This window comes from Oryx dammah, unplaced genomic scaffold (genome assembly GCF_014754425.2).
Source record: "Oryx dammah isolate SB20612 unplaced genomic scaffold, SCBI_Odam_1.1 HiC_scaffold_3, whole genome shotgun sequence".
NCBI classification, from domain to species: Eukaryota; Metazoa; Chordata; class Mammalia; order Artiodactyla; family Bovidae; genus Oryx; species Oryx dammah.
This window is the reverse complement of record NW_024070187.1, coordinates 61224753-61252711: the sequence shown is the minus strand read 5'-3', so window position 1 is coordinate 61252711 and position 27959 is coordinate 61224753. Positions and strand designations below refer to the sequence as shown.

Genomic DNA, 27959 nt, shown 5'->3' with positions numbered 1-27959 from the left:
ACACCTAAAGCAACTAGAAAAGGAAGAAATTAAGAACCCCAGGGTTAGCAAAAGGAAAGAAATCTTAAAAATTAGGGCAGAAATAAATGCAAAAGAAACAAAAGAGACCATAGCAAAAATCAACAAAGCCAAAGAGCTGGTTCTTTGAAAGGATAAATAAAACTGACAAACCATTAGCCAGACTCATCAAGAAACAAAGAGAGAAAAATCAAATCAATAAAATTAGAAATGAAAATGGAGAGATCACAACAGACAACACAGAAATACAAAGGATCATAATCAGCAATTATATGCCAATAAAATGGACAACGTGGAAGAAATGGACAAATTCTAAGAAAAGTACAACTTTCCAAAACTGAACCAGGAAGAAATAGAAAATCTTAACAGACGCATCACAAGCACAGAAATTGAAACTGTAATCAGAAATCTTCCAGCAAACAAAAGCCCAGGTACAGACGGCTTCACAGCTGAATTCTACCAAAAATTTAGAGAAGAGCTAACATCTATCCTACTCAAACTCTTCCAGAAAACTGCAGAGGACGATAAACTTCAAACTCATTCAATGAAGCCACCATCACCCTAATATCAAAACCAGACAAAGATGCCACAAAAAAAGAAAACTACAGGCCAATATCACTGATGAACATAGATGCAAAAATCTTTAACAAAATTCTAGCAATCAGAATCCAACAACATCCAACACTTAAAAAGATCATACACCATGACCAAGTGGGCTTTATCCCAGGGATGCAAGGATTCTTCAATATCCACAAATCAATCAATGTAATTCACCACATTAACAAATTGAAAAATAAAAGCCATATGATTATCTCAATAGATGCAGAGAAAGCCTTTGACAAAATTCAACATCTATTTATGATAAAAACTCTCCAGAAAGCAGGAATAGAAGGAACATACCTCAACATAATAAAAGCAATATATGACAAACCCACAGCAAACATTATCCTCAATGGTGAAAATTGAAAGCATTTCCCCTAAAGTCAGGAACAAGATAAGGGTGCCCACTTTCACCACTACTATCCAACATAGTTCTGGAAGTTTGGGCCACAGCAATCAGAGCAGAAAAAGAAATAAAAGGAATCCAAATTGGAAAAGAAGAAGTAAAACTCTCACTGTTTGCAGATGACATGATCCTCTACATAGAAAACCCTAAAGACTCCACCAGAAAATTACTAGAGCTAATCAATGAATATAATAAAATTGCAGGATATAAAATCAACACACAGAAATCCCTTGCATTCTTATACACTAATAATGAGAAAGTAGAAAAAGAAATTAAGGAAACAATTCCATTCACCATTGCAATGAAAAGAGTAAAATCCTTAGGAATATATCTACCTAAAGAAACTAAAGACCTATATATAGAAAACTATAAAACACTGATGAAAGAAATCAAAGAGGACACTAATAAATGGAGAACTATACCATGTTCATTGATCAGAAGAATCAATATAGTGAAAATGAGTATACGACCCAAAGCAATCTACATATTCAATGCAATCCCTATCAAGCTACCAGCGGTATTTTTCACAGAGCTAGAACAAATAATTTCACAATTTGTATGGAAATACAAAAAACCTCGAATAGCCAAAGCAATCTTGAGAAAGAAGAATGGAACTGGAGGAATCAACCTGCCTGACTTCAGGCTCTACTACAAAGCCACAGTCATCAAGACAGTATGGTACTGCCACAAAGACAGAAATAGAGATCAATGGAACAAAATAGAAAGTCCAGAGATAAATCCACACACCTATGGACACCTTATCTTCGACAAAGGAGGCAAGAATATACAATGGATTAAAGAAAATCTCTTTAATAAGTGGTGCTGGGAAAACTGGTCAACCACTTGTAAAAGAATGAAACTAGAACACTTTCTAACACCATACACAAAAATAAACTCAAAATGGATTAAAGATCAAATGTAAGACCAGAAACTATAAAACTCCTAGAGGAGAACATAGGCAAAACACTCTCCGACATAAACCACAGCAGGATCCTCTATGATCCACCCTCCAGAATACTGGAAACAAAAGCAAAAATAAACATATGGGATCTAATTAAAATTAAAAGCTTCTGCACAACAAAGGAAACTATAAGCAAGGTGAAAAGACAGCCTTCGGAATGGGAGAAAATAATAGCAAATGAAGCAATTGACAAACAACTAATCTCAAAAATATACAAGCAACTTATGCAGCTCAATTCCAGAAAAATAAATGACCCAATCACAAAATGGGCCAAGGAAATAAATAGACATTTCTCCAAAGAAGACATATGGATGGCTAACAAACACATGAAAAGATACTCAACATCACTCATTATCAGAGAAATGCAAGTCAAGACCACAATGAGGTACCACTTCACACCAGTCAGAATGGCTACGATCCAAAAGTCTACAAGCAATAAATGCTGGAGAGGGTGTGGAGAAAAGGGAACCCTCTTACATTGTTGGTGGGAATGCAAACTAGTACAGCCACTATGGAGAACAGTGTGGAGATTCCTTAAAAAAACTGGAATAGAACTGCCTTATGATCCACTGCTGGGCATACACACCAAGGAAACCAAAATTGAAAGAGACACATGTACCCCAGTGTTCATCGCAGCACTGTTTATAATAGCCAGGACATGGAAGCAACCTAGATGTCCATCAGCAGATGAATGGATAAGAATGCTGTGGTACATATACACAATGGAGTATTACTCAGCCATTAAAAAGAATACATTTGAATCAGTTCTAATGAGGTGGATGATACTAGAGCTGATTATACAGAGTGAAGTAAGCCAGAAAGAAAAACACCAATACAGTATACTAACACATATATATGGAGTTTAGAAAGATGGTAATGATAACCCTATATGCAAGACAGCAAAAGAGACACAGATGTATAGAACAGACTTTTGGACTCTGTGGGTGAGGGCGAGGGTGGGATGATTTGGGAGAATGGCATTGAAATATGTATACTATCATGTAAGAAATGAATCGCCAGTCTAGGTTTGATACAGGATACAGGATGCTTGGGGCTGGTGCACTGTGATGACCCAGAGGGATGATATTGGGAGGGTGGTGGGAGGAGGGTTCAGGATTGGGAACTCATGTACACCTGTGGTGGATTCATGTAATGTATGACAAAACCAATATAGTATTGTAAAGTAAAAAAATTTTTTTTAAAAATTACAGTATCTGAGATTTTTAAAAATACACAGATGGGAGTAATCGAAGATTAGATATTATATAAGAAAAGACTAGGAATCCTGGAGACATAGCAATAGAAACTACCCAAAATGAAATGAAGTAAGCTATGGAACTACTTCAAGCAGCCTGATAGCGATGTAATTAAAGTCTCTTTAAAATAATAAAGAACAGAAAATTAAAATAACATTTGAAAAAAATAATAGCTGAAAGTTTTTCACATTTGACAAAAACTAATAAAACAACTGATTCAAGAATATCCTTGAACCCTAAGCAAAAGAAAAATGAATAAAGTTACAGCAAGATATACCATAATTGAGGTTCTCAAGTGTGGTGATAAACAGAGATGCTTAAAGGCAGTTGTGGTTGGTGGTGATAAAGAAGACATGTTACAAACAAAGAAATAAAGATCAGGGTGACAGCATGTGTTTTATCAGAAGTAATGTGAGAAGACAGAGGTCCAACACCTCTAGACTACTGGAAAAAAATCCAACCTATAATTCTATATATATATCCAGCAAAAATATTTCTTAAAGATAAAAATGAAATAAAAACTTTTCATACATTTAAATACTGAAAGAATTCATCCACAGCAGACCCACGCTACAATAGCAGTGTATAAGAAGTCTTTCACATAAAAGAAAGTGATGTCAGATGGATGTGGTGCTCTATATCAAGGATTAAAGAGAACCAGATATTAAAACTCTGGGGGCTACAGTACTTTCAAACTCACTTGAATGAGGGCATCACTACCTTGATAATGAAACCAAACATAGTCATTAGAACAATAGAAAACTATGTTAGGAGAAAGACCCATGTTCAGCAGGGTACTGGGCTTGGAGGAAGGGATTAACTACTAAATGACATGAAGAATATTTGGGGGCTTATGGAAATGCTGTATATTTTGGATGTGTTGGTAGATACATGGGTGTACACATTTGTTAAACTGTACAATTTAAATGTGTACAATTTATTAAATGTAAATTGTAGCTCAATAAATCTGGTTAAAATAAAACTAAATAAAAGCAGCATATCCAGCAGATACCATGGTTTGTCTCACTCAGTAACCTACCCCATCACTTTATAGACTGTCCTCCTGTGCTATAGAGAGAATATCGGGGTGTAGAGGCTAGAAAACTACAAAGCACATTTCCCATTTTCTCTCGCTGCTTTCATGTGTGACTTATTTATTGACCACAAACAGATACAGATCACTCAAGACTTTACCTAGGAAGAGAATTTTGTAAAAAGAAGGGTAGAGAACAAATCATCTATTATGCTGATGAAGACAATTTTGTAGAAAGAAGGGTGGAGAACAAATCATCTATTTTGCTGGTGAGGACCATGGCAAAGACAACAAGTTACTAGAGCTTGTCACATCCAGATTGTGGCAAAGGCTTCCTTGGTGGCCCATTTCTGCAGAGAATTGTTGGAAGTAGTCTCTAAACAAGCTTAGAGTCTATATTTCTAGTGTGTCTACTAGCAATGCTCAATAATAACTTCTTTCCTAAATTGAATAATATAGTACTTTAAATAGATACAGAATTTCCAAGCAGTCACAACTCAATATCAGCTAATTTAAGAGACCCCTCTAGAACAACAGCCTCTCCATTCCTCTCTCTGTTAGAGAAGAGGCCCCTGTTGGATTCATTCTACATGTTTCATAGCTATGTTCCAATGTGGGGTTTTTTTTTTTTAGAGTAAAACTTTTATTTTATTTTATTTTTTGTTTTTTGTTTTAATTTTTTATTTTTACTTTATTTTACTTTACACTTTGTGGACTCTTACTGTAGAGGTTTATGGCTGGTCCATAATCAAGACATAATTTTTAACTCATTTCCAACTGGAATTTATAAGATTATTTATGTCCAAACTATTGGGACATAATCTTTTCACATCAAGATTTTCTGATGCCAAAAACAACAGGACACTTACTCCAAGGACTTTGCCAGCAAAAGTCCTTATGGTTAAAGCTACGGTTTTTCCAGTGGTCATGTATGAATGTGAGAGTTGGACCATAAAGAAGGCAGAGCACTGAAGAATTGAAGCTTTTGAAATGTGGCATTGGAAAAGTCCAAGAGAGTCCGTTGGACTGCAAGGAGATCAAACCAGTCAATCCTCAAGGAAATCAATCCCGAATGTTCATTGGAAGGACTGATGCCAAAGCTGAAGCTCCAGTACTATGGTCACCTGATGCAAAGAACTGACTTATTGGAAAAGACCCTGATGCTGGGAAAGATTGAAGGCAGGAGGAGAAGGGGAGAAGAGAGGACAAGATGGTTGGATGGCATCACCGACTCAATGGACATGAGTGTGAGCAAGCTCCGGGAGATGGTGAAGAACAGGGAGCCTGATGTGCTGCCGTCCATGGGGTCACAAAGAGTTGGACATGACTGAGAAACTGAAAGCAACAATAGCAACCCCAGGGAAGTTCCAAGTTGAATTTGCTTCTACCTCCACCAACTCCCCCTCTACTACTGAGCATCGCAGGGCCATGTAGATCTGCTTTCTAAAGTAATTTCTTTCCCTTGACTATTGCATTATTTCCATCTTCAGGTTTTAGTTTGGCTGGGGAAGAGAGTCATCAGAAAAAAAAGAGCATATCTGTCAACTCTTCCATTCTTGCCCTAGGATGGAGCCCTGATAGCTTCCCTTCAATGAAAACAGCTGAGCTCCTTTGGCACCACCCACCGTGAGTCTGGCAGTAAAATAGGGGAGATGTGAATTGTCCTTTTCCTCTCTCCTTCTATCTCATGTTCTCCCACGCTTTGTCTCCATATTCCTCTGTTTGTGTCTACTTCATTCTCTGGCTCTGGCTGTTTCTCTCTCTCTCTCTCCATTCTTAAAGACAGTTGTATTTGTGCAGCTGATTCACACATCTTGATTTTTCTCATTTACTTAAATGTTAACTAAATCAAATGGTTCTATATAACTGTTTGAAACATCACAGATGTTAAGGAAACTACCAACATCAGTTTCTCTTCCTCTTCCAGAATTATGCTTCACCACATGCCAAAACCCAGCAGAGGGCATCCTTCCATTTCAGATGCACAAATAGGGAAAAGGTTCTACAAGCCCAACAATGTCCTCTATTTGCAATTGTGCATGGAATCTAAATAAAGTGGCTATTGCAGGAGGAGGGGAATTTGTTATGTAAGCTGTTTTAGACTGTTTATCTCTGTTTTGAATTATAAATCTAGAAGTAATTCCTCTTTTATCAGAAAAAGAAAGGGGGGGGGGACTCTCTCTTCAGACTTGGGGAATCAGCTTCAAATTTCAGAAGCAACAGGGTAGCATGTGTGTGATTCTTCTACCTCTAGGTTACTTTGAGTGCAATAAAGTGATCACAGAGACCAAAGTCACTGAGAAAGAACTCTGCATTCAATCTCCTTTGTCTGTCATGCTCTCCCTCTGTCCCTGAAACTGAAGGACAAACAACAGGACAGGCACTTGGGCAGGTTTAGACTGAGAAGTAGGAAGAAGATGAGCATAGTTAAAATGAGAACAGTGGGTGAAGCGAAGTCACTCAGTCGTGTCGACTCTTTGTGACTCCATGGACTATAGCCAACCACGCTCCTCCATTCGTGGGATTCTCCAGGCAAGAATACTGGAGTGGGTTGCCATTTCCATTTCCTTCTCCAAGAGATCTTCCCAACCCAGGGATCAAACCCGGGTCTCCCGCATTGCAGGCAGATGCTTTACCATCTGAGCCACCAGTGGGTGGGCTAAGCTTATTACCCACTAAGTGATCTTAGTGATCACCCACTAAGATCAACTGTGCAGTTTCATAGAACTTAAAACATCACATTGAAAAATATCTTACATTGTCAGAAGAATTTTTTCCCAGTTTAAAAAGCAAATTCTGACAACCTTTTACCAGTGATTTTCTTCCCAGTGTGGATATGTTCTTCAGATTTTTTCCCTTGTGGAAGAATGTCTTAAAGAAGAAAAGAATATGAAGAGACAATATAGCATCATTCCTACAGCCATTTAATGTATGTTTTTGAGAGCTTTGTGACAAACTCTCTTCTAGGTGCTAAGACTATAGCAGCAAACAGACCAACAACAATTACTTTCCTTGAGGTGATGTGCCAAAGTACAAGTGTTTGGGGAATTGGACTGACCTAACGTGGAGTCCTGGCCCTGCCAATTACCCAGCTATGTGACTTGGAGCAAAAGAATATTCGCTTTTTCAAAACAGGGATGAAAATTGCTACTATTTATTGAAAACATACTTTGTTCCAACCATATGAACTGAATAATATTTTATATCATTATATAATTGATACATATAATTATATAATAATGGGGCTTCCCAGGTGGCCCTAGTGATTAAAAAAAAAAAAAAACACCTCTTGCCATTGCAGAGGACACAAGAGACATGTTTTGATTTAAGGGTCAGGAAGATCCTCTGGAGTAGGAAATGGCAACCCACTCCAGTATTCTTGTCTGGAAAATTCCATGGACAGAGAAACCTGGCACCTACAGTCCATGGGGCCTCAGGGAGGTAGACAGGACTAAGCAACTGAGCACACACACCCATGTGTAATAATAAAATAATATAATACATACATACATAATAAAACCCTCACCATTAGCCTAAGAAAAGTTCTACTATTATTCTCATACAAAAGAGGAAACCAGGTAACAGAGTGATTTACACATTTCCCAGCATTAGTAGTATCAGAGCATGTTGAAACAATGCTGCCTGACTCCAAGCCTATCTTGCCTTTTAAGCAGTGTTCCAGAGAGTTCATTTCTAAAGTTAGACTGATGGTTAGATGAGATAACACATGTAAGCTGAGAGTATACTATAGTGCTTTTTAAAATCTATATATTTATCTGTCATTATTATCTATACCATTGCCGTGGGTTTCTGGGACCTCAGGCTCAACACTTCAATCAAAATTCTCGTTCAGAATCAATCTGTGTCCAGCTCTGGTTGAAAGTAAGACTGCATGACGTCATAGCTAGTGAATCATGGCTTTTCTGCATTAATCTTTCCATAAGATGGCAGACTGCCTCTAACAGCCACAGCTCTAGACAGGACATCAGATACAAGCTCCCTGTAACAAACAGGAGCATTTCCTGCTAAGAAAAATCTCTGGCTTTTTCTAACTTTCTCTGAAACCTGAAGGTTAAGACCAGATTTGAAAAATTAATCTGTACTGACTTCTCAGTACACTCAAGGCACCAGAAATATCAAGAAAAATACAGAATGCCATGTAAATTAATTATTGCAGTTCACTTTTTTCTTCTCTGATCAGTGACCTTGTCAGCCCTACCTCCCCAGCCACTGGCATCTCTCAGCTCTTTGCTCTCCCTCTCTCCAAACTGTCCCCTCCAGAGCCCCCTTCTTGGGCTTCTTACCGATGACACACATTCATAGATGGATGGGGGCTATTACGCTAATGGTGTTATTCAGAGAGCAGTGAAGGAGTCATGTTTTTTGCTGCTCTGGGAATTCTCCGCTCTGCTCACTATAAGCCTGCATTTGTGTCTCACACTCCTGCATTCCTCAAATCAAGAATCATTTTAAACAAGAAGAAGATAAAATTCTGGCTACAGGCCCTATTTCTTATTGATTTCATTTCATGACTGTCATCTCAGTTTCATTAAGTAGGAAACTGAGTGTTTGATAATGTAGTATAGGAGAATTCACAAATGCATATCTCATATATTCCGTTTTTCTTGCCTGCACTTAAAAAAAAAGTTTTTGTCCCATATGTCAAGCTTCTCAATTCAAAACTCAAGTCAACTAACCATTTTTAAAATGTATTTCTATTCAAAACGACAATTCCATGCTGATTTTGTCTCACTACGACTCTGTAGGGATGAACACTGTAGTGATACATCATTTGGGATAGAAATAAGTGCCTCAAAACTGCTAGATTGAACTCCGAAAATCAGTAAGTATGCTGGTAGCTATGATGCAAGTTGCTTTGTCATAGGTTTACAGATTTCTATCAACACTGGTTGGGTTCAATAAAAAAGATTTTCCTTAGCAGACACTTACCCCTAGATAATGGCCATCAATGAACACGACAGGGAGGGAAGGAGCTTCAGAAACCCGCCGGCATCGTTCGTCTAACTCTTTTCCATAGTCGCCATTCAGAGCAATGTTTTTCTCTTCAAATTTGACTCGATGGTTCTGGAAGATCTTTCTAACCAGTTCACACCTTTCAAAGGTTGTCCGTACCACACGAAGGCAAGTGGTATAAATCACTACCCGGTCAAATTCCAGCTCAGTTGATGGTTGCTGAAGGAAAACATTCTAGTGTAAATATTTTGCATTTGCTCTCTTCTCATTATTTTAAGACAATTAACATTTCAGCCAATGACTTAGGTGTTAAATGTGTACAAGTTGAATAAGTACCATATTTGTCAATTCTAAGACATGTCTTTATATTTTAGAACATTTGTAATTGCAATAAAAGTGACAACATAATTTAGATGACATAATTTAATTGACAGTATTTTTTTTCTCTTCTTAGTAGCATATCAGATAATGATGCACCTTAAAATTGATGATGTCTCACATGGCACACCATGTGAGGAAATAAGGAATGGTAAAATTACTTTTCTCATCTTTTGTAGACATCATTCAATTATGATAGTGGCCTCTTGTACCCAAAGTAAAACATGGGACAGAATAGTCAACATTAAAATTTAACCATTTGAAAAGTCTGCTCCTTATCAACTTACCAAATTTTAAGGTTTTTTGAGCCACAATTTCCTGAGAGTAGAGGACCTATATCATAGGGCTGCTCTGAGGTTTAAGTGTGCGAGCGTGAGTTCTGCTGAGTGGCAGGCTTCCTTGTGCAGTGAGAGGTCACCACCACTAGGAACAAAAGGTTGAGTGGCTCAGAGAGAGTGTATAGAAACCAAGACCAAGGTGGGCAGCAGGTAAAAGCCAGACATGGAAAGGAATAAAGGAAATAGTACACTGCAACAGAGGCAAGCAACTCTCAAAACCAAGGCAAAGACTCCTAAGAAGAGAATCCTTTTTTGTCTGCATTTCGTGCTACATCAAGAATCAGTGACTGCAATCCTGGGAAACCCTGCTGACACTGCGAGCGCCATATCAGCTAGGTGGTCTTGACGTCACCAGGACAACATCATCCTCTTCCTCTTTTTCATAGTCTTACTTGAAGGAGGCTGAACAGAACCCAACTACACATCATGAGTTCAAGGGATACGTGAGTCTCCACGGGGCTACAGTTGTTGAAAGACAACCAGACAAGTTGTAAACTCCTGTGAAATCAAAACTTTGATTGGAAACCACTCCAAGGAGCTAAATAGTAGAACCAGAAGGTAGGATACGAAGCTCCACCATTTTGTAGTCAAAGAAAGTGAACCACTCAGCCAGATGCAAACACGCAGCTAGTCCTAGAAAGGTATGAGGTGATGAAGATGGCACTGCAATGGTCTACACTTCACTGAGAAAGAGGACATTTTGTTTTTCCTGATGGTAAAATGTACTAAAGACATAAGAATCATTTCTTCCCTCAACAGAATTTAGAGGCTGAGTTGAAAACCAGAGCTCTGGAGGGGCAAAGCCTGTGTCATGAATATCGGAGCAGGCCAGGAGTCAAAGAGGTAGGTACTAATGAGGGGCAGGAAGTGTCATTTGAAAAGGAAAAAACAGAACTCAGCTTCAAGCAATTTCACGATTTCAGTCATGTCACTTAGTGTTGTCAAATAAGATTTTTGTAAATATAAACTTGAAATCTGGATTTTTATAAAGAAATTTTCTGCTTTCTAAATAGTGGCACCTCATTTAAAAATATATTGAGACCCTTGGAACAATATCACTGAAGGCTGAATTTGGCTTATAGACTGGAAATTTATTAACGCTGGAAGGGAGAGAGTCCCGGGGCGTTATATCATATATTCCTGGACAATGTCTCTGGCTATCTGTGTCTCTGAGAAGGTACTGAGCCATTTAGCTCAGTTTCTTCATCTGTAGAATGTGATAATAGCAGTAGATACCAAACAGATTTGATGAGTAGATTAAGTAAGAGAGAATAAGAAAACAACTAATGCAGGGCTTAAAATAAAGTACTGTGTTAAGTTATAACTGCAAAAATATTACACTCCACACTGTGGAACTTTTAAGAATAAAACCACAAGCAAAAATAAATCAGTGGAAAACATTAGTGAAATTAATAATACAAAAAAGAGGACTATTACTATGCTTTAGATTAAGAAGCATTGATCTTCAAAGAGGGTAACCAAATGCCCAAGAGCCTCTGGTTTCTCTTCATACATTTATGGACATGCTGGGAATCACTGAACTCACTGTAAATGTTGCAGCTTTTGGAAGGGCACTAAGATTCTCTTCTTCCTAATGATATTATCTGGGTAATTATGCATTGTTCCTCTGGCTGCAAAGACTTATAACTGCATTTGTTTCTATCAAAAGGCTTCACTTTTTTCAATAGTATACTTATTGTTTTAAATATTTGATAAGAAATACAGTTCCCCTATGTGAAGAAGTGGGAAAGTTTAAGATTGGACCATTCTGCTACCACAACTGACTCACATAGGATTCTCTCTGCTAGGAAACAAATGCTTGGTACCACTTTCCTGTGTGTCTCTAAGAAATATACATTTAAAAAACAGTAACAGCATGAATCCTTACTGGGTGGCCATGTTAAATGCTGTCTAATGCAAAGGGTAACAAAAATATTCCTATACAGCTATTGTTGAGGATTAGCTTTGTTGCCTGAAATCAATGATTCTACAATAGTATTTGATATTAGAATAAACTAGGGAGCTTTTAAAAATCCCTAAAGCCCAGTCCATGCACATGCCTGTTAAATCAGAATCACAGGGTGGGACTTCAAAACTGAAGTTTTTTTTTTTTTAATTCCTATGGGTAGACCCGGGTTCAATCCCTGGGTTGGGAAGATCCCCTGGAGAAGGAAATGGCAATCCACTCCAGTACTATTGCCTGGAAAATCCCGTGGACAGAGGAGCCTGGTAGGCTACAGTCCATGGGGTTGCAAAGAGTCAGACAGGAGCGAGCGAATTCACTTCACTTCACTTCACTTCATGGCAATTTCTGGCTTCCCCAGCAGTAAAGAATCTGCCGCAATGCAGAAGACACAGGAGACATAGGTTTGATCCCTGACTTAGGAAGATCTCCTGGAGAAGGGAATGGCAGCCCATTCCAGTATTCCTGCCAGGAGAATCCCATGGACAGAGGAGCTTGGAGGGCTTTAGTCCAAGAGTCAGACACGAAGCCACTGAGCACACAGCACATGGCAATTTCAGTGTGCAACCAAGTTCTAGAACTAGTTAGACACCAGTTGGAAATGCAGAATCATGAGCTGCAGCCCAGATCTACTGAATCAGAATCTGCTCTTTACAAGTTTTCTGGGAAATCTGGGTTCACATTCTATTTTGAGGAACCCTGGTAAGTCACATAGACAGTTTGACTTGACAGAAAACCTAGGTTTATGCCCCTTTAAAATAACCACTAGTCATTTACACAGTCATTAGAATAAGTTGCCAAATATATGCTAGGCACTAGATATATAATGGTGAGCAAACAATATAATTTCCTAACGAGCTCATAGTTTAAAGTAATAAAAATGTTACATAAATAAATATAGAATTATAAGCTGATAAGTGCTGCAAAGGAAACGCACAAGTTGTTAGAAGAGGCTATGGCAGAAGGGTCTTTTTTGTTTAGAGGTTAAGAACGCATTTTCTGGTATTTGAGCTCCGATTAAATGGAAAAGAAGAAGTTACAGAAATTAACTAGGCAGCGAGCATGGGGGAAAATATCATAGACAAGTGTAAAGAGGTTGACATGGAGGAAGATGGCATGTTTGAGATTCTGAAAGAAAGTCTTATGTGAAACACAAAGAAGGAGAATTATAATAATACTGAATGACTCTGGACATGTATATAGGATCAATATCATGTGTATTTTACAGACACTTTAAAGATCTATGGCCTTTAACTTAAAAGCAATGAGAAATTCCTGGAGGTTTTTAAGGAATATGGGAGAGGTTTACATATTTTAAAAATAAAGTGAAGCAGATATTTGCACAAACCTAGCAAGTGCCATTTTTGCTGTAGTTGTTTAGTCATTAAGTCTTGTCTGTCTCTTTGGATCCCATGGACTATAGCCCACCAGGCTCCTCCATGGGATATCCCAGACAAGAATACTGGAGCGGGTTGCCATTTCCTTCTTCAGGGGATCTTTCCAACCCAAGGATCAAACTCATGTCTCCTGAATTGGCTGGCAGATTCTTTACTGCTGAGCTACCTGGGAGGCTCAACAACAGTGTCATTATTAGTATAGTCTAAAGGAATGATGCTCTCAGGGTTGTGTAATCCACACTGTGAACCATCATTTCCATTCTCATTCCCAACTCCCTTGGTCTGGGAACTCAGACTGAATCTGGGATAAATTCAAGGTAGGAAATAAAGTTATCTTGTGTAAGTAATTAAGTAAATTAAAAAATGATCTTATTAAACAGTTTTTTATATGATTTGAAAGTAGATCTTTCTATAAGTAGAAGTGGGTTGAATGATTTCTCAAGGTTGTTTCCAGTTTTATGATATGAATTTTAAATGATATTGTCTTGGGGGAAAATAATCCTCTTCTACACTTGCTTCATTTTCTTTCCCTCAACAGATTTGTCAAAGCATCTGGCCAGAAATCTAAAAATAGCCTCTCAGTGGTTAGCTGTCCCTCTTCTCCCTTCCTCAGTGTTACCATGGAAATAGCGTAATGAAGGATGGAGGCGTCTGAGAAAGCTCTAAGAAGCCCCTGGCATCTGCAGTCTGCTTGTTCTGAGAGAGTCAATCTAGGTGATAATAAAGGCAAGCTATTGCCTCCTTTCCATTGATTAAAAAAAGATGAATCTTCAGGGTGCCCCAAAGCCTCACAACAACCCACAGCAAAGATAAATGTGTTGTCAAGGGAGAGAACTCACTGTGAATGAGACTAAAGGGTGTCTACATAGCCTTCTACATAGCCTTGAACATATATCTTCAAGCTGCACCTTGCCTGGCAATCACCACTGTCAGACTTAGTAAGTATTTCAGTCATCTTGGCATCTAGGAACACTTCTAGAGCCCCACATCCACTGTAACTCCCACTGCCTCAGGCCAAGAATTAGTCCCCACTGCTCCCTGATAGAGGGTCAGCTTGGTGTAAACTCACCTCCGCAGGCTTGGGCAGATCTGGTGGGTTATTTCCACTCGACCCTTTGCCTGTCCAGGTGGCCCTGGTTTGACAAGATCTCCTGAAATTGAGGTCCCTAGATAATTCCAGGAATTCAATTCTTAAACAAAACTAAAAAATATAATAAAGACTGACCTTTTAAAATGCTGATGGCAGTGTGTTCATGCATGCATGCTCAGTTTTGTCCAACTCTTTGCGACCCCATGGACTGTAACCCTCCAGGCTCCACTGTCCATGGGGATTCTCCAGGCAAGAACACTGGAGGGGTTGCCATGCCCTGCTTCAGGAGAACTTCCTGACTCAGGGATCTAACCCACGTCTCCTGCTATGGCAGACATAATGCTAATAACTTTACATTTACTTAATCTTCCCAATAATTACATGATGTTAGTATATTTATTTATAGATCTAGAAACCTAGGTTCAGAGAGAACAAGTGTCCTCAACAGGATGATGGAGTTAAAATTATAGTAAAATTAGAAAATTGGAGCCCAGATATATACACTTCAAAGTCCATGTGTTTCCACCCAGCCAAGAAGAACCCCTGAACAACGCTGTTGCTTTGTTACCCCTGCTCCAGGATTAAGTTATTGCCAAAACAGACCACTGTAGAACTAATCCAAGGCCCGTGAGATAACACTGATGATTTAAAGAGGTTTGTCTCTTTACCAAATTATGCTCCCACATTTAATAGCAACATCCCAGGAGGGGCAATTTTAACTTTTTTAATTTCAGCCTAAAAAGATTCCTTTGACATGGATGAGGTGCAGAGACCTTTTCTCTGTCTGAAGGCAGAGGTGAAGTGATTAGCTCAGAGCCATGCAGCATGTCAGAAGGCTAGCTGGGACTGGACCCAGATTTCCTGATTATTAGGCATTGGGCCAACCCGCTGGCTCCATGAATCAATTTTAAATACAAGACACTTGCCTTTGGAAGCAGGGGTGTGGGCCTTACTTAGTAAAGGGCAGGAATTCTCTCTCTCTCCCTCCTTGTGCCACTCTGTAAACCCCTGTGGCTGTGTGTATTCTGAGATGCTTCTTAATAATAAATTTAAATAAATAAATAAGTTCCTGCCTGCCTTGTTTCAAAGTGCCTTTTGAATTATTTCACTTAACTACTGTGATGTGAAAACCTACTTTTTCCACACTGTCCTACTCTCCTATGTTAGTTTCTGAATCTGACTCCATTCTGACCATACTCCCTATTTGGTTCTGAGGGTAAATGGTGATTTTCTATGCTATACCCCCTCCCACACTTTGACCACAAACACCATGAGTACCTTCTCACGTTCCTTTGTAACATACGGGTTAATAACTACTATTTGCTGCATGACTCCAGTGTGTATACACACACACACACACACACACACACACACACACAGTTCCAGGGCTGCAGAGGGGAACTTTACATGTGTAATGTTCACTTATCATAAGAGATAAGGATTATTATCCAAATTTTATAGTCAAAGAAACTGAAACTTGAAGGTAAATTTAAGGTCAAGGCTATGGTTTTTCCAGTGGTCATGTATGGATGTGAGAATTGGACTGTGAAGAAAGCTGAGCGCCGAAAAATTGATGCTTTTGAACTGTGGTGTTGGAGAAGACTCCTGAGAGTCCCTTGGACTGCAAGGAGATCCAACCAGTCCATTCTGAAGGAGATCAGCCCTGGGATTCCTTTGGAAGGAATGAGGCTGAAGCTGAAACTCCAGTACTTTGGCCACCTCATGTGAAGAGTTGACTCATTGGAAAAGACTCTGATGCTGGGAGGGATTGGGGACAGGAGGAAAAGGGGACGACAGAGGATGAGATGGCTGGATGGCATCACTGACTCAATGGACGTGAATCTGAATGAACTCTGGGAGATGGTGATGGACAGGGAGGCCTGGCGTGCTGCAATTCATGGGGTCACAAAGAGTCGGACACGACTGAGCGACTGAACTGAACTGAACATGCCTCAGAGGAAAATGGAGCAGAACCAGAATTTTAACCTGAGTCTTCCTCCTGAATTCTTGCTTACAGCCTTAGGAAGATACTCCACAACCATCTTAAATACAACCAACAAATGGTCACACCATTCCAGAACTGAGTAGTGAATAGTACCATGGAGAGACTATCGGAGGGACCATCCTAGAAATTCCCATTGCTCCTCCCTCCACTTCATTCCAGTGTCTCTGGGTACATATCATCTCCTCAGACATACCTCCCTCATCATCCCATGTAAAATAGACCCTCCATCCCCTAATGCAATTCTTTCTTTTAGAATACTTAGTGCTGCTGGACATTATTGTGTATGTTTATTGGCTTATCATCTCAACAAATAAAACATAACCTAAATAAAACAAGGGCTTCCCTGGTGGCTCAGTGGTAAGAATCTGCCTGCCAGTGCAGGAGAAATGGGTTTGATCCCTGATCTGGGAAGATCCTCTGGAGAAGGAAATGGTAACCCACTTCAGTACTCTTGCTTAGAGAACCCCATGGACAGAGGAGTCTGGCATGGACAGAGGGGTCACAAAGAGCTGGATATGACTCAGTGACTGAACACACACGCACAAATAAAGCAGAAATTCATTTTGTACACAAGAACCTAGAATATGACCTGGTACATAGATAGTCAGGAAATACCTCCTGACCTCTTCTGCATACACTGAAGACTTGGTTTGAATCTGTCTCTTAGTAACAGAATAACCTTGTACCAGTTAATCTCTTTAAGTCTCAGTTTTTTTACTTGTAAAATAGACATCAATGCTTACTTCTTGGGAAATTGTGAAGATTAAATGATTAAATGAAGAGAAAAATCCTTAACATGAATCCTGATACATAATAAATAATAAATGTTATTTGTTTATTATTAATATCATTATTATAAAATGTTTTGGACACACAACAGAAATAGTACTATCACCACAATTATTATCATCAACAAGTCCAAATTCACACAAGTCATCACCTCCTAAGTTTGAATGGGAAAGTTTAACTTCACAATTACATGATGATCAAAAAATAAATATCTTTAATGCGTTAAATTACTACTTAAATTTGCTTGGATGTGCCATCAATTCTAAGAGCGGAAAACAATAGAGAATACAAGTAAGATGTCATAAAAATCCCTCCTTTTCTAAGTTCAGCTGCCCTCATGGTGGCATGAAAGAAACACATGAGCATAATCTCTTCACACAAAGATTTTGGTACAGTGTATTCTGTTTTCACAATGCTCCAAGATCACAGAAATAAATGGATTTTATTTTATTTCATTCATTATATTTCATTTCCCTTCATGCTTTAGAAGTTATCTATTTGTCCAAATCAATTACTGAGTTGGCCTAGACATTAATTGAAAAGTCAATGAACCTAATGAATCCTCCAGACCAAAGAAATAAATTTTTCCAGAAAGTTAAACTGAAACAATACTGATTTTCCAGCACATCAGAGTTAATGGAAGTGAAGGTGCCCCCTCCCACCCCTTGACCTTGGAGAGGGGTTCATAGTTCTGTCAATTAAGCATTAATCTAACACATGGAGATTTCAATTGAAAATTTAGATTTTTGTCTTCTCCTGAAACAGCAGAAAACTCGACAACACTGGTTTTGCTGCCTTCCTCTGCAAAAACAGCTTGACAGCAACTCCTCACTTTAGATGACATGTGGCTCTTGTTGTCACATTTAATACCATTTCCTTTATATCTAGACAATATCTCTCATTAACATTGCCTGCATCACCCCTTTAGGTCTTTGTTTGTGATGTTATATTTAGTCCATGGCTTCTCTTGTGGCTCAGCTGGTAAAGAATCCGCCTGCAATGTGGGAGACCTGGGTTCTATCCCTGGATTGGGAGGATCCCCTAGAGTAGGGAAAGGCAACCCACTCCAGTATTCTGGCCTGGAGAAGTCCATGGACTCTATAGTCCATGGGGTTGCAAAGAGTTGGACACAACTGAGTGACTTTCACTTTTGGAGAAATAAATGGCAACCCACTCCAATATTCTTGCCTAGAGAATTCCATGGACAGAGGAGACAGGTGGGCTATAATCCATGTGGTTGCAAAGAGTCAGACACGATTGAAAGTGGCTTAGTACTACCATCTAGTCCATATGCACACTTTACATGGGAAGAAACTGAGACTCACACTTTAATTATTTGAATCAAAGTATTTTTTTTAGGAAGCAACATGTTGCAGGGGAAAGAAAATCCATCTGGAGCCATTGCTTTGGCACTTAGTACCTGCACAAACTTGGGGAAATCAGTTTACTTTCCTGGGATTACTTTTTCTCTTCTCTCATATAGGTACAGCTGTAATCTAGCCCATGAGGGAGTTGTAGGCTCATAGGTAAAAGACACCTGAAAGAAAGAGAAAGTGAAAATTGCTCAGTCGTTCTGACTCTTTGTAACCCCATGGACTATAGAGTCCATGGAATTCTCCAGGCCAGAATACTGGAGTGGGTAGCCTTTCCCTTCTTCAGGGGATCTTCCCAACCCAAGGATCAAACCCAGGTCTCCCGCATTCCAGGAGGATTCTTTACCAGCTGAGCCACAAGGGAAGCCCAAGAATACCAGAGTGGGTAGCCTATCCCTTCTCCAGCAAATCTTCCCAACCCAGGAATCAAATTGGGGTCTCCTGCATTTCAGGTGGATTCTTTACCAACTGAGCTATCAGGGAAGCCCAAAGACACCTAAAGACACTATAAATTATAAAACTTTACAGACACACCAGCCATCATTATCCCCCAAAGCCACACAGCTTGGAGAAGAAGAACTAGGATCTCATGGAAGCCACCTTTCTACCAAACCAAAGCGTCTCTCTTCTGACACGAATACTTGGTTTCTATAGAAATTGTCACAAACACAATTCATTGGCATTTGCAATTCTGCTCATTTCTTCAGGTAACATAATATTGATGTGAATGCCAAAAATCATCATTTCAGGAGCATCCCATCCCAAAATGATGTGCTTACCCATAGTGAAAAACCAGGCAGCAAATGAATCAGAAACATCTTACAAATGGAGATACTGAAAAACCACATTGTCTCTCTCATCCTATGAAAGATTCAAGTGGCAAAACCAGAAGAAACTGAACTAGAGTGTTTTACAATAGCATCAGAATAATAAGTGCTTGGTCCTGCCTTGACCATTTTCATAGTGCCTTTCATCTTTTTATTTTATAAAAACTCTGGTGCTTTCCTAAAGGGAAAGGTGCCCTTTTTATTCCATTCTCCCAAAGACATACACATTATGAATACAAAATCAAACAATAAAAGATTAAAATCTTTCTGGATTTTCTACATCAAAGCAACTGCCTGAATAATCAGCTAAATGTAGTCAGTCCTCTTTAGTGGGTTGGGATATGATAAGAGTCTACTCTAGAGATTGAAATACTTGCATCACATCTCAGCTTGATGCTTTCATAAATGCCATTGTTATGAAGAGGTGACCTCAGTCTTTGTAGAAGTCCCAGAATCAACTGAGAGTCTATTTCAAAGCCAGTGAAAACTCAGAGGTTGAGAAAACTGGAACCAGCCTCAGGCAAATCCCTCATCCCTGCCTCTTCTTTAGGCTTCCAGGTTTAACTCTTATGTCACTCTGACTCTTATGAATCTCATGGTCCAAGCTCACCTAAATATGTTCTTCTCCAGATTCTAAACACTGCATTTAGGGGAAGAAACTGCTGGAGAGCATTGATAGGAAGCTTGGAAGTTGGCACAGGAAGCTTATACATGTATCTTATGAGCACTGAGTCCTTTAATTCTATAAGGAAAATAGGTGCTATCATTACCTTAGCTTTGCAGATGAGGAAACAAAGTAGGTGACAAGCCTAAACTCAGACAAGTAGCAAGAGATGGGGCCAGTATTTGATCTGAGTAAATCACAGAACTCAAATCTTTATATGATCCTATAGGTCACGTCCTGACTTTGACTCCATTTCTACCCCATCTCATTGAGTAAAAAGAAGTTAGAGGGACAGATATAGGATTTATTAATCCTATAGTTTCATAAGTCATCAGTCATAAAGGAAATCAGTCCTGAATACTCACTGGAAAGACTGATGCTAAAGCTGAAGCTCTAATACTTTGGCCACCTGATTCAAAGAACTGACTCACTGGAAAAGACTCTGATGCTGGGAAAGACTGAGGGCAGGAGGAGAAGGGGACAACAGAGGATGAGATGGCTGGACGGCATCACCAACTTGATGGACGTGAGTATGAGCAAACTCCAGGAGCTGGTGATGGACAGGGAAGCCTGGTGTGCTGCAGTCCATGAAGTCACAAAGAATCGGGCAGTTCAGTTCAGTTCGGTTGCTCACTTGTGTCCATCGGAAAGTAGGTATCCGTCTGACACGACTGAGCAACTGAGCTGAAATTAACCCTAAAGTTTCATAATGTTTTAGGGCTGTCGTATCAAATTACCACAAATGTAGTGGCCTAAAACAACAGAAATGTAATATCTCTAAATTAATTATCTCCAATTCTGGAGGTCAGAAGTCTCAAATAAGTTCCACTGGGCAGAAATCAAGGTCTTGGCAGGACCACCTCCCCTTTAGAAGCTCCAGGGGGGAATCTAGTGCCTCATTTTCCCCATCTTCTAGAGGTCACCTGCATTCCTTGGGTCTCCATCCCTTCTGCCATCTTCAAAGTACAGCTGCCCCTTGAACAACACATCTTTGAACTGTGCAAGTTCATTTATACACAGATTTTTTTCAATAATAAACACTACAGTATTACACAATCTGATCCAAGGTTGGCTGAATCCTCAAATGCCAAACTGCTAGCATGAAGAAATGCAAGACAGTGAAGGTTGACTGAATTATACAGGATTTTTGACTGTGTGGAAGGTCAGTGTCCCTAACCTCCATTCTTGTTCAAGGGTCAACCATATACTGTAACAACCTCTGTTTCCACAGTCACACCTTTTCTCTGATTCCGCCCTTCATGCCTCTTTCTTACAAGGACCCTTGTGATTACATTGGTCCCATCCAATAATCCAGAATAATATTTCCATCTCAAGATGCATCAGTTCAGTTCAGTCACTGAGTCGTGTCTGACTCTTTGTGACCCCATGAATCACAGCACACCAGGCCTCCCTGTCCATCACCAACTCCCGGAGTTCACTCAGACTCATGTCCATCGAGTCGGTGATGCCATCCAGCCATCTCATCCTCTGTCGTCCCCTTCTCCTCCTGCACCCAATCCTTCCCAGCAGCAGAGTCTTTTCCAATGAGTCAACTCTGCATGAGGTGGCCAAAGTACTGGAGTTTCAGCTTTAGCATCATTCCTTCCACAGAACACCCAGGGCCGATCTCCTTCAGAATGGACTGGTTGGCTCTCCTTGCAGTCCAAGGGACTCTCAAAGAGTCTTCTCCAACACCACAGTTCAAAAGCATCAGTTCTTCGGCACTCAGATAGCTAACTACAAATGCAAAGTCCCTTCTGCTGTAAGGCAACATGTTCGCAAACTCCAGGAATTAGGATGGGCCTTCCCAGGTGGCTCAGTGGTAAAGAGTTCTTTACCATTCCTGCCAGTGCAGGAGGCACAGGAGCTGCAGGTTTGACCCCTGGGTTGGGAAGAGCCCCTGGAGAAGGAAATGGCAACCCACTCCGGTATTCTTTCCTGGGAAATCCCATGGTCAGAGGAGCCTCGTGGGCTGTAGTCCATGGGGTCTCAAAGAGTCAGACATGACTGAGTGACCAAGCGTTCAGGAATTCGGATAAGAACAGCTTTGGGGTTGGGGAGACTATTGTTGAGTTTATGACAGATATATAGGCAGGTAAATAGAGATAGATTGACTTTAAGGTCGCAGATCATAGGTTTAGGAGTAAAAAGACTTCAAGTTACACAATCTTAAAGAAGACAGGAAACTTGGAGATCCTCTAACCCAGCTTGAACAAATGTGTGACAGTGTCAAGAATACACTCAAACCTCTAGTAGACTAAATCTTCCTCATTGTACCTATTGGCTTGCTAAAACACAAAATAAGGGTATTTATAGTAAGACAGGCATGAAACACATTGTTCTTTTAAGACCTCGATACAATCATTTGTGAGCAGGACTTTTCTCCAAGTTGCTACTGAAGAGATGGAAAGAGTTTAAAAACAAGCAGGTGCATTAAAGAAAGATTTGCTCGATCTTTATCAATTCAGTGTGTCTCATTTCTCTTTTCTACTCTTTCCTATCTCTTACCTTGCAATATGCTTTGCTCAAATTGTCAAACAAGCCTTAGAAATTGCTCTGAAAATCAGATGTTAAGCATGACGAAACAAGGGAGGGGCTTTGTGTTACATGAAAAGAAAAGCACAAATAAAAATGCTTGAAATTTCTGCATAAAGCCAGAGGTTGAATTTGTTTCTGTATTCCAAAAAGGAACCTAGCTAAGTCTTTCAGTTCAACTTCAAAGCAAATAACCATTAGATTTCAAAAGCAAGAAAATGTTGCCTTTTCATCTCATTTTCCCCAAATTATGTTGCTTTAATAAAAGGAACTAAATTGTGAGGTACATGAAGCCTACAGGAGCTGATGTGAAGAATAATACTCAAAACCTTAAAAGTCTTTTTTTTTTCAAGTGTATTCTGTACTATCTGGGATGACCAATGTAATTTTCTAAAGGAAGATAAGCACTTGATATTGACTGCATATTCAAATAAGAAATAAATGCAGGTGTTTTTAAACAAGATTAATCACAGTATTATCAGAAGGAAGAAAATAAAAATATTCTTCACCAGACACTGCTTGCTTTGATATCAGAACTCCTTCAGTTGAGTTCAGTTCAGTCACTCAGTCGTGTCCGACTCTGCAACCCCATGAATCGCAGCATGCCAGGCCTCCCTGTCCATCACCAACTCCTGGAGTTTACCCAAACTCATGTCCATTGAGTCTGTGATGCCATCCAGCCATCTCATCCTCTGTCATCCCCCTCTCCTCCTGCCCCTAATCCCTCCCAGCATCAGGGTCTTTTCCAATGAGTCAACTCTTCGCATGAGATGGCCAAAGTACTAGAGTTTCAGCTTTAGCATCAGTCCTTCCAATGAACACCCAGGACTGATCTCCTTTGGGATGGACTGGTTGGATCTCCTTGCAGTCCAAGGGACTCTCAAGAGTCTTCTCCAACACCACAGTTCAAAAGCATCAATTCTTTGGTTCTCAGCCTTCTTCACAGTCCAACTCTCACATCCATACATGACCACTGGAAAAACCATAGCCTTGACTAGACGGACCTTAGTTGGCAGAACTCCTTACTGGAGCTAATTATCAGATTTTGGAAATTCAGTCATTAGGAAAGAGATCTGGCTGAATTATTGAAGGAAATAATGTCTCATTAGGTGGAAGATTTTAATATCAGCCATTTTATTCATAATTCAATCAACATATGCAGCAGGAAAAAATTCATTGATGATTTTTATGCTACAGGCATCATATCAGATGAATAGATTCATTATCACTATAATCCTCACAATATAAAATGCAATAGATATTGCTATTTCATTTTCAATTGACAAAGTAAATAAGTCACAGGGAGATTGCGAACTTGTTCAAAGCACAAACTCATGAAAATGTTTTCCATTGGCATACATAACATCCATCTTTCCTAGATTTCCTCTTACATGTCTGGCTATCCATGTTAAGCTAGAGTCACTCTTCCCCTAAGAATTCTCATTCCCATGGACTCTCAGCTTGGACCACATCCTTCTCTCTGGATGAGCTCATCAAATTTCAATAACTAATTGAAAGTTGTCAACTCCCAAGAGTGTATCTTCAGCTCAGACTGCACTCCAGCACTCCAGACTAGATGTCCAGTTATCAGTGTAACATCTCCACCCAAAGGGACACACCCTTTATACCTTGCATTGAGAATGCCTGAAACTAACATCATTGCCATTAAACCTAGTTAACCAACTGCTGAAAATCTGGGAATGGTCCTGATTTCTCCATCACTTTCCCTCACCACCCCCATTTTCCATAAATCAAGTATCAATTCTTTATATGTTTCAAGACTTTTTCCTTCCCTCTGTCCCCACTTTTACAGCTTTTACTTTTTAAAAAGATGTGGAAGTTGAGACTAAGAGATACAAAATGACTTGCCCTGGATTATATAGATGTGATGTGGAAAACTAGAATTGACCCCTAGCAAGTCTACCTCCCAAATCGATAATGCAGTGCTTTCCACTAATTGGTCTCATCTCAGCCCTTTCATCACAGGCTGTGTGACTTCTTCTTGCATTCAAATGCAAACATCTCTATTTACCCCTTATGCTTCAATCTACGCTTCCTGTGTCAATTATTAGTGGCATTATGTCTAACAAGTAGATTGTGAGTAACTTGGAAGCAAAGTTCAGATCTTCAAGTCTTCCATTATTGTCTGCTATTAAAATAGAATTGAGAATAGAGAGAGGAAAGTGGAGAGAGAGCAAGGGAAGGAAACGGGGAGAAAGGAAGGGAGGGAGGGAAAGAAGGAAGGAGAGAGCAAGATGAACTCTTAAAATTCTTACAGGAGACAAGATGCCTCACTATCACTCCTCAAGGTATGGTCCATAGACCACTTGTATCAGATCTCCTGGGACGCAGTCCTAGTACCATCACCCCCGCCCACAGATTCTAGTGCAGTAGCCCTGCCTGTGCAGTAAGTACCCCAGACGATTCTTATCCAAACTACAAATTGCAAATCCATGAAACCGGAAGTCTCTCGGTGTTCTTGCCATCTTTTTAAACAGCATATTCTATTTGTCCCCATGGAGGGTAAGCAAATATTCTATAGGAAGTTTGCCTAATCCTTATGACTGTCAACCTGTAAGGCTTGTCACCTTATTCTCATTTTCTCCTTCTTACTGAAAGAAGAGTTCCTAATTAAAACCTCCCACTGAGTTGACAGGAAGTCAGATTCAGGTACCTATGCTGTCCTTTCTCGATTTTGTGAAAGAAATGTGACAGCGAAATCTTATACAAAAGCCAATTCCTTGTCAAAGCACTCATCTCATTTTAAATAAATGTCCATCTCACCAACTTTTCTGTTTGTATGTGCTGCCCATTGCATCAAACTTACCAGATTCAGAGTGTTCAAAATTAATGATGTCATCTTTCTTTCTCTTATATTTTGTAGAAATGATTCATTGTTGTCTCCACGCCCACAAGCAGAAGAGGTTTCTATTAAAATGCCCCAGGCCCACACAAATAATTTTAGCTTGACTCCCTCTTTTACAGAGAGCACAAAAACAAGCTGTGAACTGAAAACCTTGTGAGCAGAAGTTAAAATGATGTGCTCAGGTTGCTGTTTTAATTTAGGAGCTACGCCAAGTTAATAAGGAAAAAAAAAATCCTGATAGATTCCTAACCTGATTCATTTATATCATTTTAAAAAGGGAAGAGTGATATTGCCACCTACCTTAAGTCTGTTTTGTTTTGTTTTTTATGTTGCTTCTTAATTGTGAGGATAACTTTGTCCTCAAGAATTTACACATTCTCCCCACGAACATGTATTTTAAGATGATAGCTCAATTTTAGGCCCTTCACTCTATTGTCATTCAAGAGGGACTTGATTTAAGCATTCTAACTAAAGCACACAGCATGCTGTAATGAATGGCTTAGGAACCAGAAGTCCTGGATCTTATTTCCAGTTTGGTCACAACTTGGAGGCCTTTCTATATCCCTCTGGAACTCATGTGCTTCTCTGTTAAATGAGAGGGATGAACTAGAAAAAGAGCTAACTTTTCAAAGGTTTTTTAGGAGCTATGCAGGTAAAGCAAATGTAAGAACCAAAATGATAATATAAAACAATAGGGGGTAGCAGGGATTATGAAAAACTGGATTTTTATGCTCTCTCAAAAACTATTTAAGTTAATTTTAAAACACTGTGTTAACTAAGCCTCTGAAAGTCAAGTCCAGCCCACAGACTATCTACGATCCCTAAACTAGATGGTTTTTGCAGTACTTTCTACCTCCAACCATATGTGTTTCTGAAATCACAAGTAATGGTAATTGAAACCATCTTAAAATCTAGATAATAATAATTGTTAACATTTATCTGGTGCTTACTATACATCAGTCTCTTAGCTAAAGATTTAATTTACAGTAACTCATTTTAGTCCTTATAACACTGCAACGAGGTAGGTATATAATAATAATACTATTATTATTATTATTATTATTTAATCTGCTTTTCCAAAGGGAAAAATTGAAGCATATGTAGTTTAAATAACTTGGCCAAGCTAATCCACTGACATTTCTGTATGTATAAGAATTACAATAGTACCAAATAATAGAGCAAGCCAGGCTTAATCAATTTCATAATTACTTCAATATTTAAGTTATAAACCTTAATTAAGAGGCTTAATGAAGGATAAAAGTAATACTTGAAAGTTAGGAAATATTTCATATGCAACATTATTTAATGTTCTACTCCATTAAAATAATAAATGATAAAGTTATTTTTAATGCCTCTATATTACTGAAATAGCCTTGTGTGCTCAGAGGACTAATTGTTATTAAAAACTAGAGAGTAAGAATACAGATACTTTTTTACAAAAAGTCAATTGTATAAAATGTTGATAATTTTTAAAATTAAAGAAAATGTGTTTATCAGTGTCATATGAAAGTTAATATAGTCATAAAATCAGAATAATAAAACTAGAAAAGGCTTATAGAAACCAATGATTACTATTCCTTGACCCAACTATTAGATCATATTATAGCTGCAATATGATCATAGGAATTAACTATTTTAATCCAAAATACCAAATGAGATTGATAACCCTTAAAAGTTAATAGTTTGAATTTCAGCTCCAACATGTAGAGTTTGGAAGCTGTTACTTATAAAAAGAAAAAGTTGTACAAAACTAAAATCAATGACTTTTCTGGGTCCATCATAGAAGTAAATTGCAAGGCAAACTGCCACCTTGAAACCTGGAGAGACAGATGCATTCAGAGAGAGACAGCTGAGCTCCACTTACCTGGAGGGGAAGTCCTTGGACACTTAGATGATAATTTTGATAAACAGTTAGAGGTTGAGTGTGGACTAGCATGACATTGTGAAAAAGCAAGGGGCTGCTCTTTTAGGTGGCCCCTAAAAGTTTTATGAGTTTTATTTGTAGGAACTCCCACAGATTCTCACAGTAAAGAACCGAGAAAGATGCCCCAGGCTCTGGCAGGAGGCAGGGAAAAGAAACCCCTGTGAAAATGCACTCTAAGACAATTCCTCAGTCCTTGAATGTGGGTTACACAGTGACCTCCTCCCAAAAACACAGTGTGGAAGATGGGAGAAAGAGTAATCTGACAAGCACTATCTATCTCAGTCAGGTGATCAAGTTTAGCTTCACCTGTCCTAAGTCAAGTTGATAGCACGTACATTAAATACAATGTGATGAAAATGTCGCTTTACCTCTGTGATTTTTTTTTTCCCAAAACACAGAACTCCAGTCTGATCAGGAGAAAAACATCAAATGAATTCCAGTTGAGAGATACTCTTCAACATTCCTGAGCAATACTTCCCCAAACAATCAAGGCCTTCAAAACCAAGGAAAGTCTGAGAAACTAAGTGAAATATGCTATTTAACCTGTGTTCCTAGAACAGAA

The 27959-nt window shown here is 39.1% G+C and overlaps 1 protein-coding gene across 1 annotated transcript in view; it reads right to left on the bottom strand.

Moving 5' to 3' along the window:
- Window positions 1-27959, bottom strand: part of GRXCR1 (glutaredoxin and cysteine rich domain containing 1) — a 140620-nt gene that overhangs the window by 62094 nt on the left and 50567 nt on the right. Inside the window, exon 2 of the mRNA XM_040238119.1 lies at window positions 9225-9467. Within this exon, the coding sequence (XP_040094053.1) occupies window positions 9225-9467 (243 nt within the window). The remainder of the gene's footprint in view (window positions 1-9224; window positions 9468-27959) is intronic.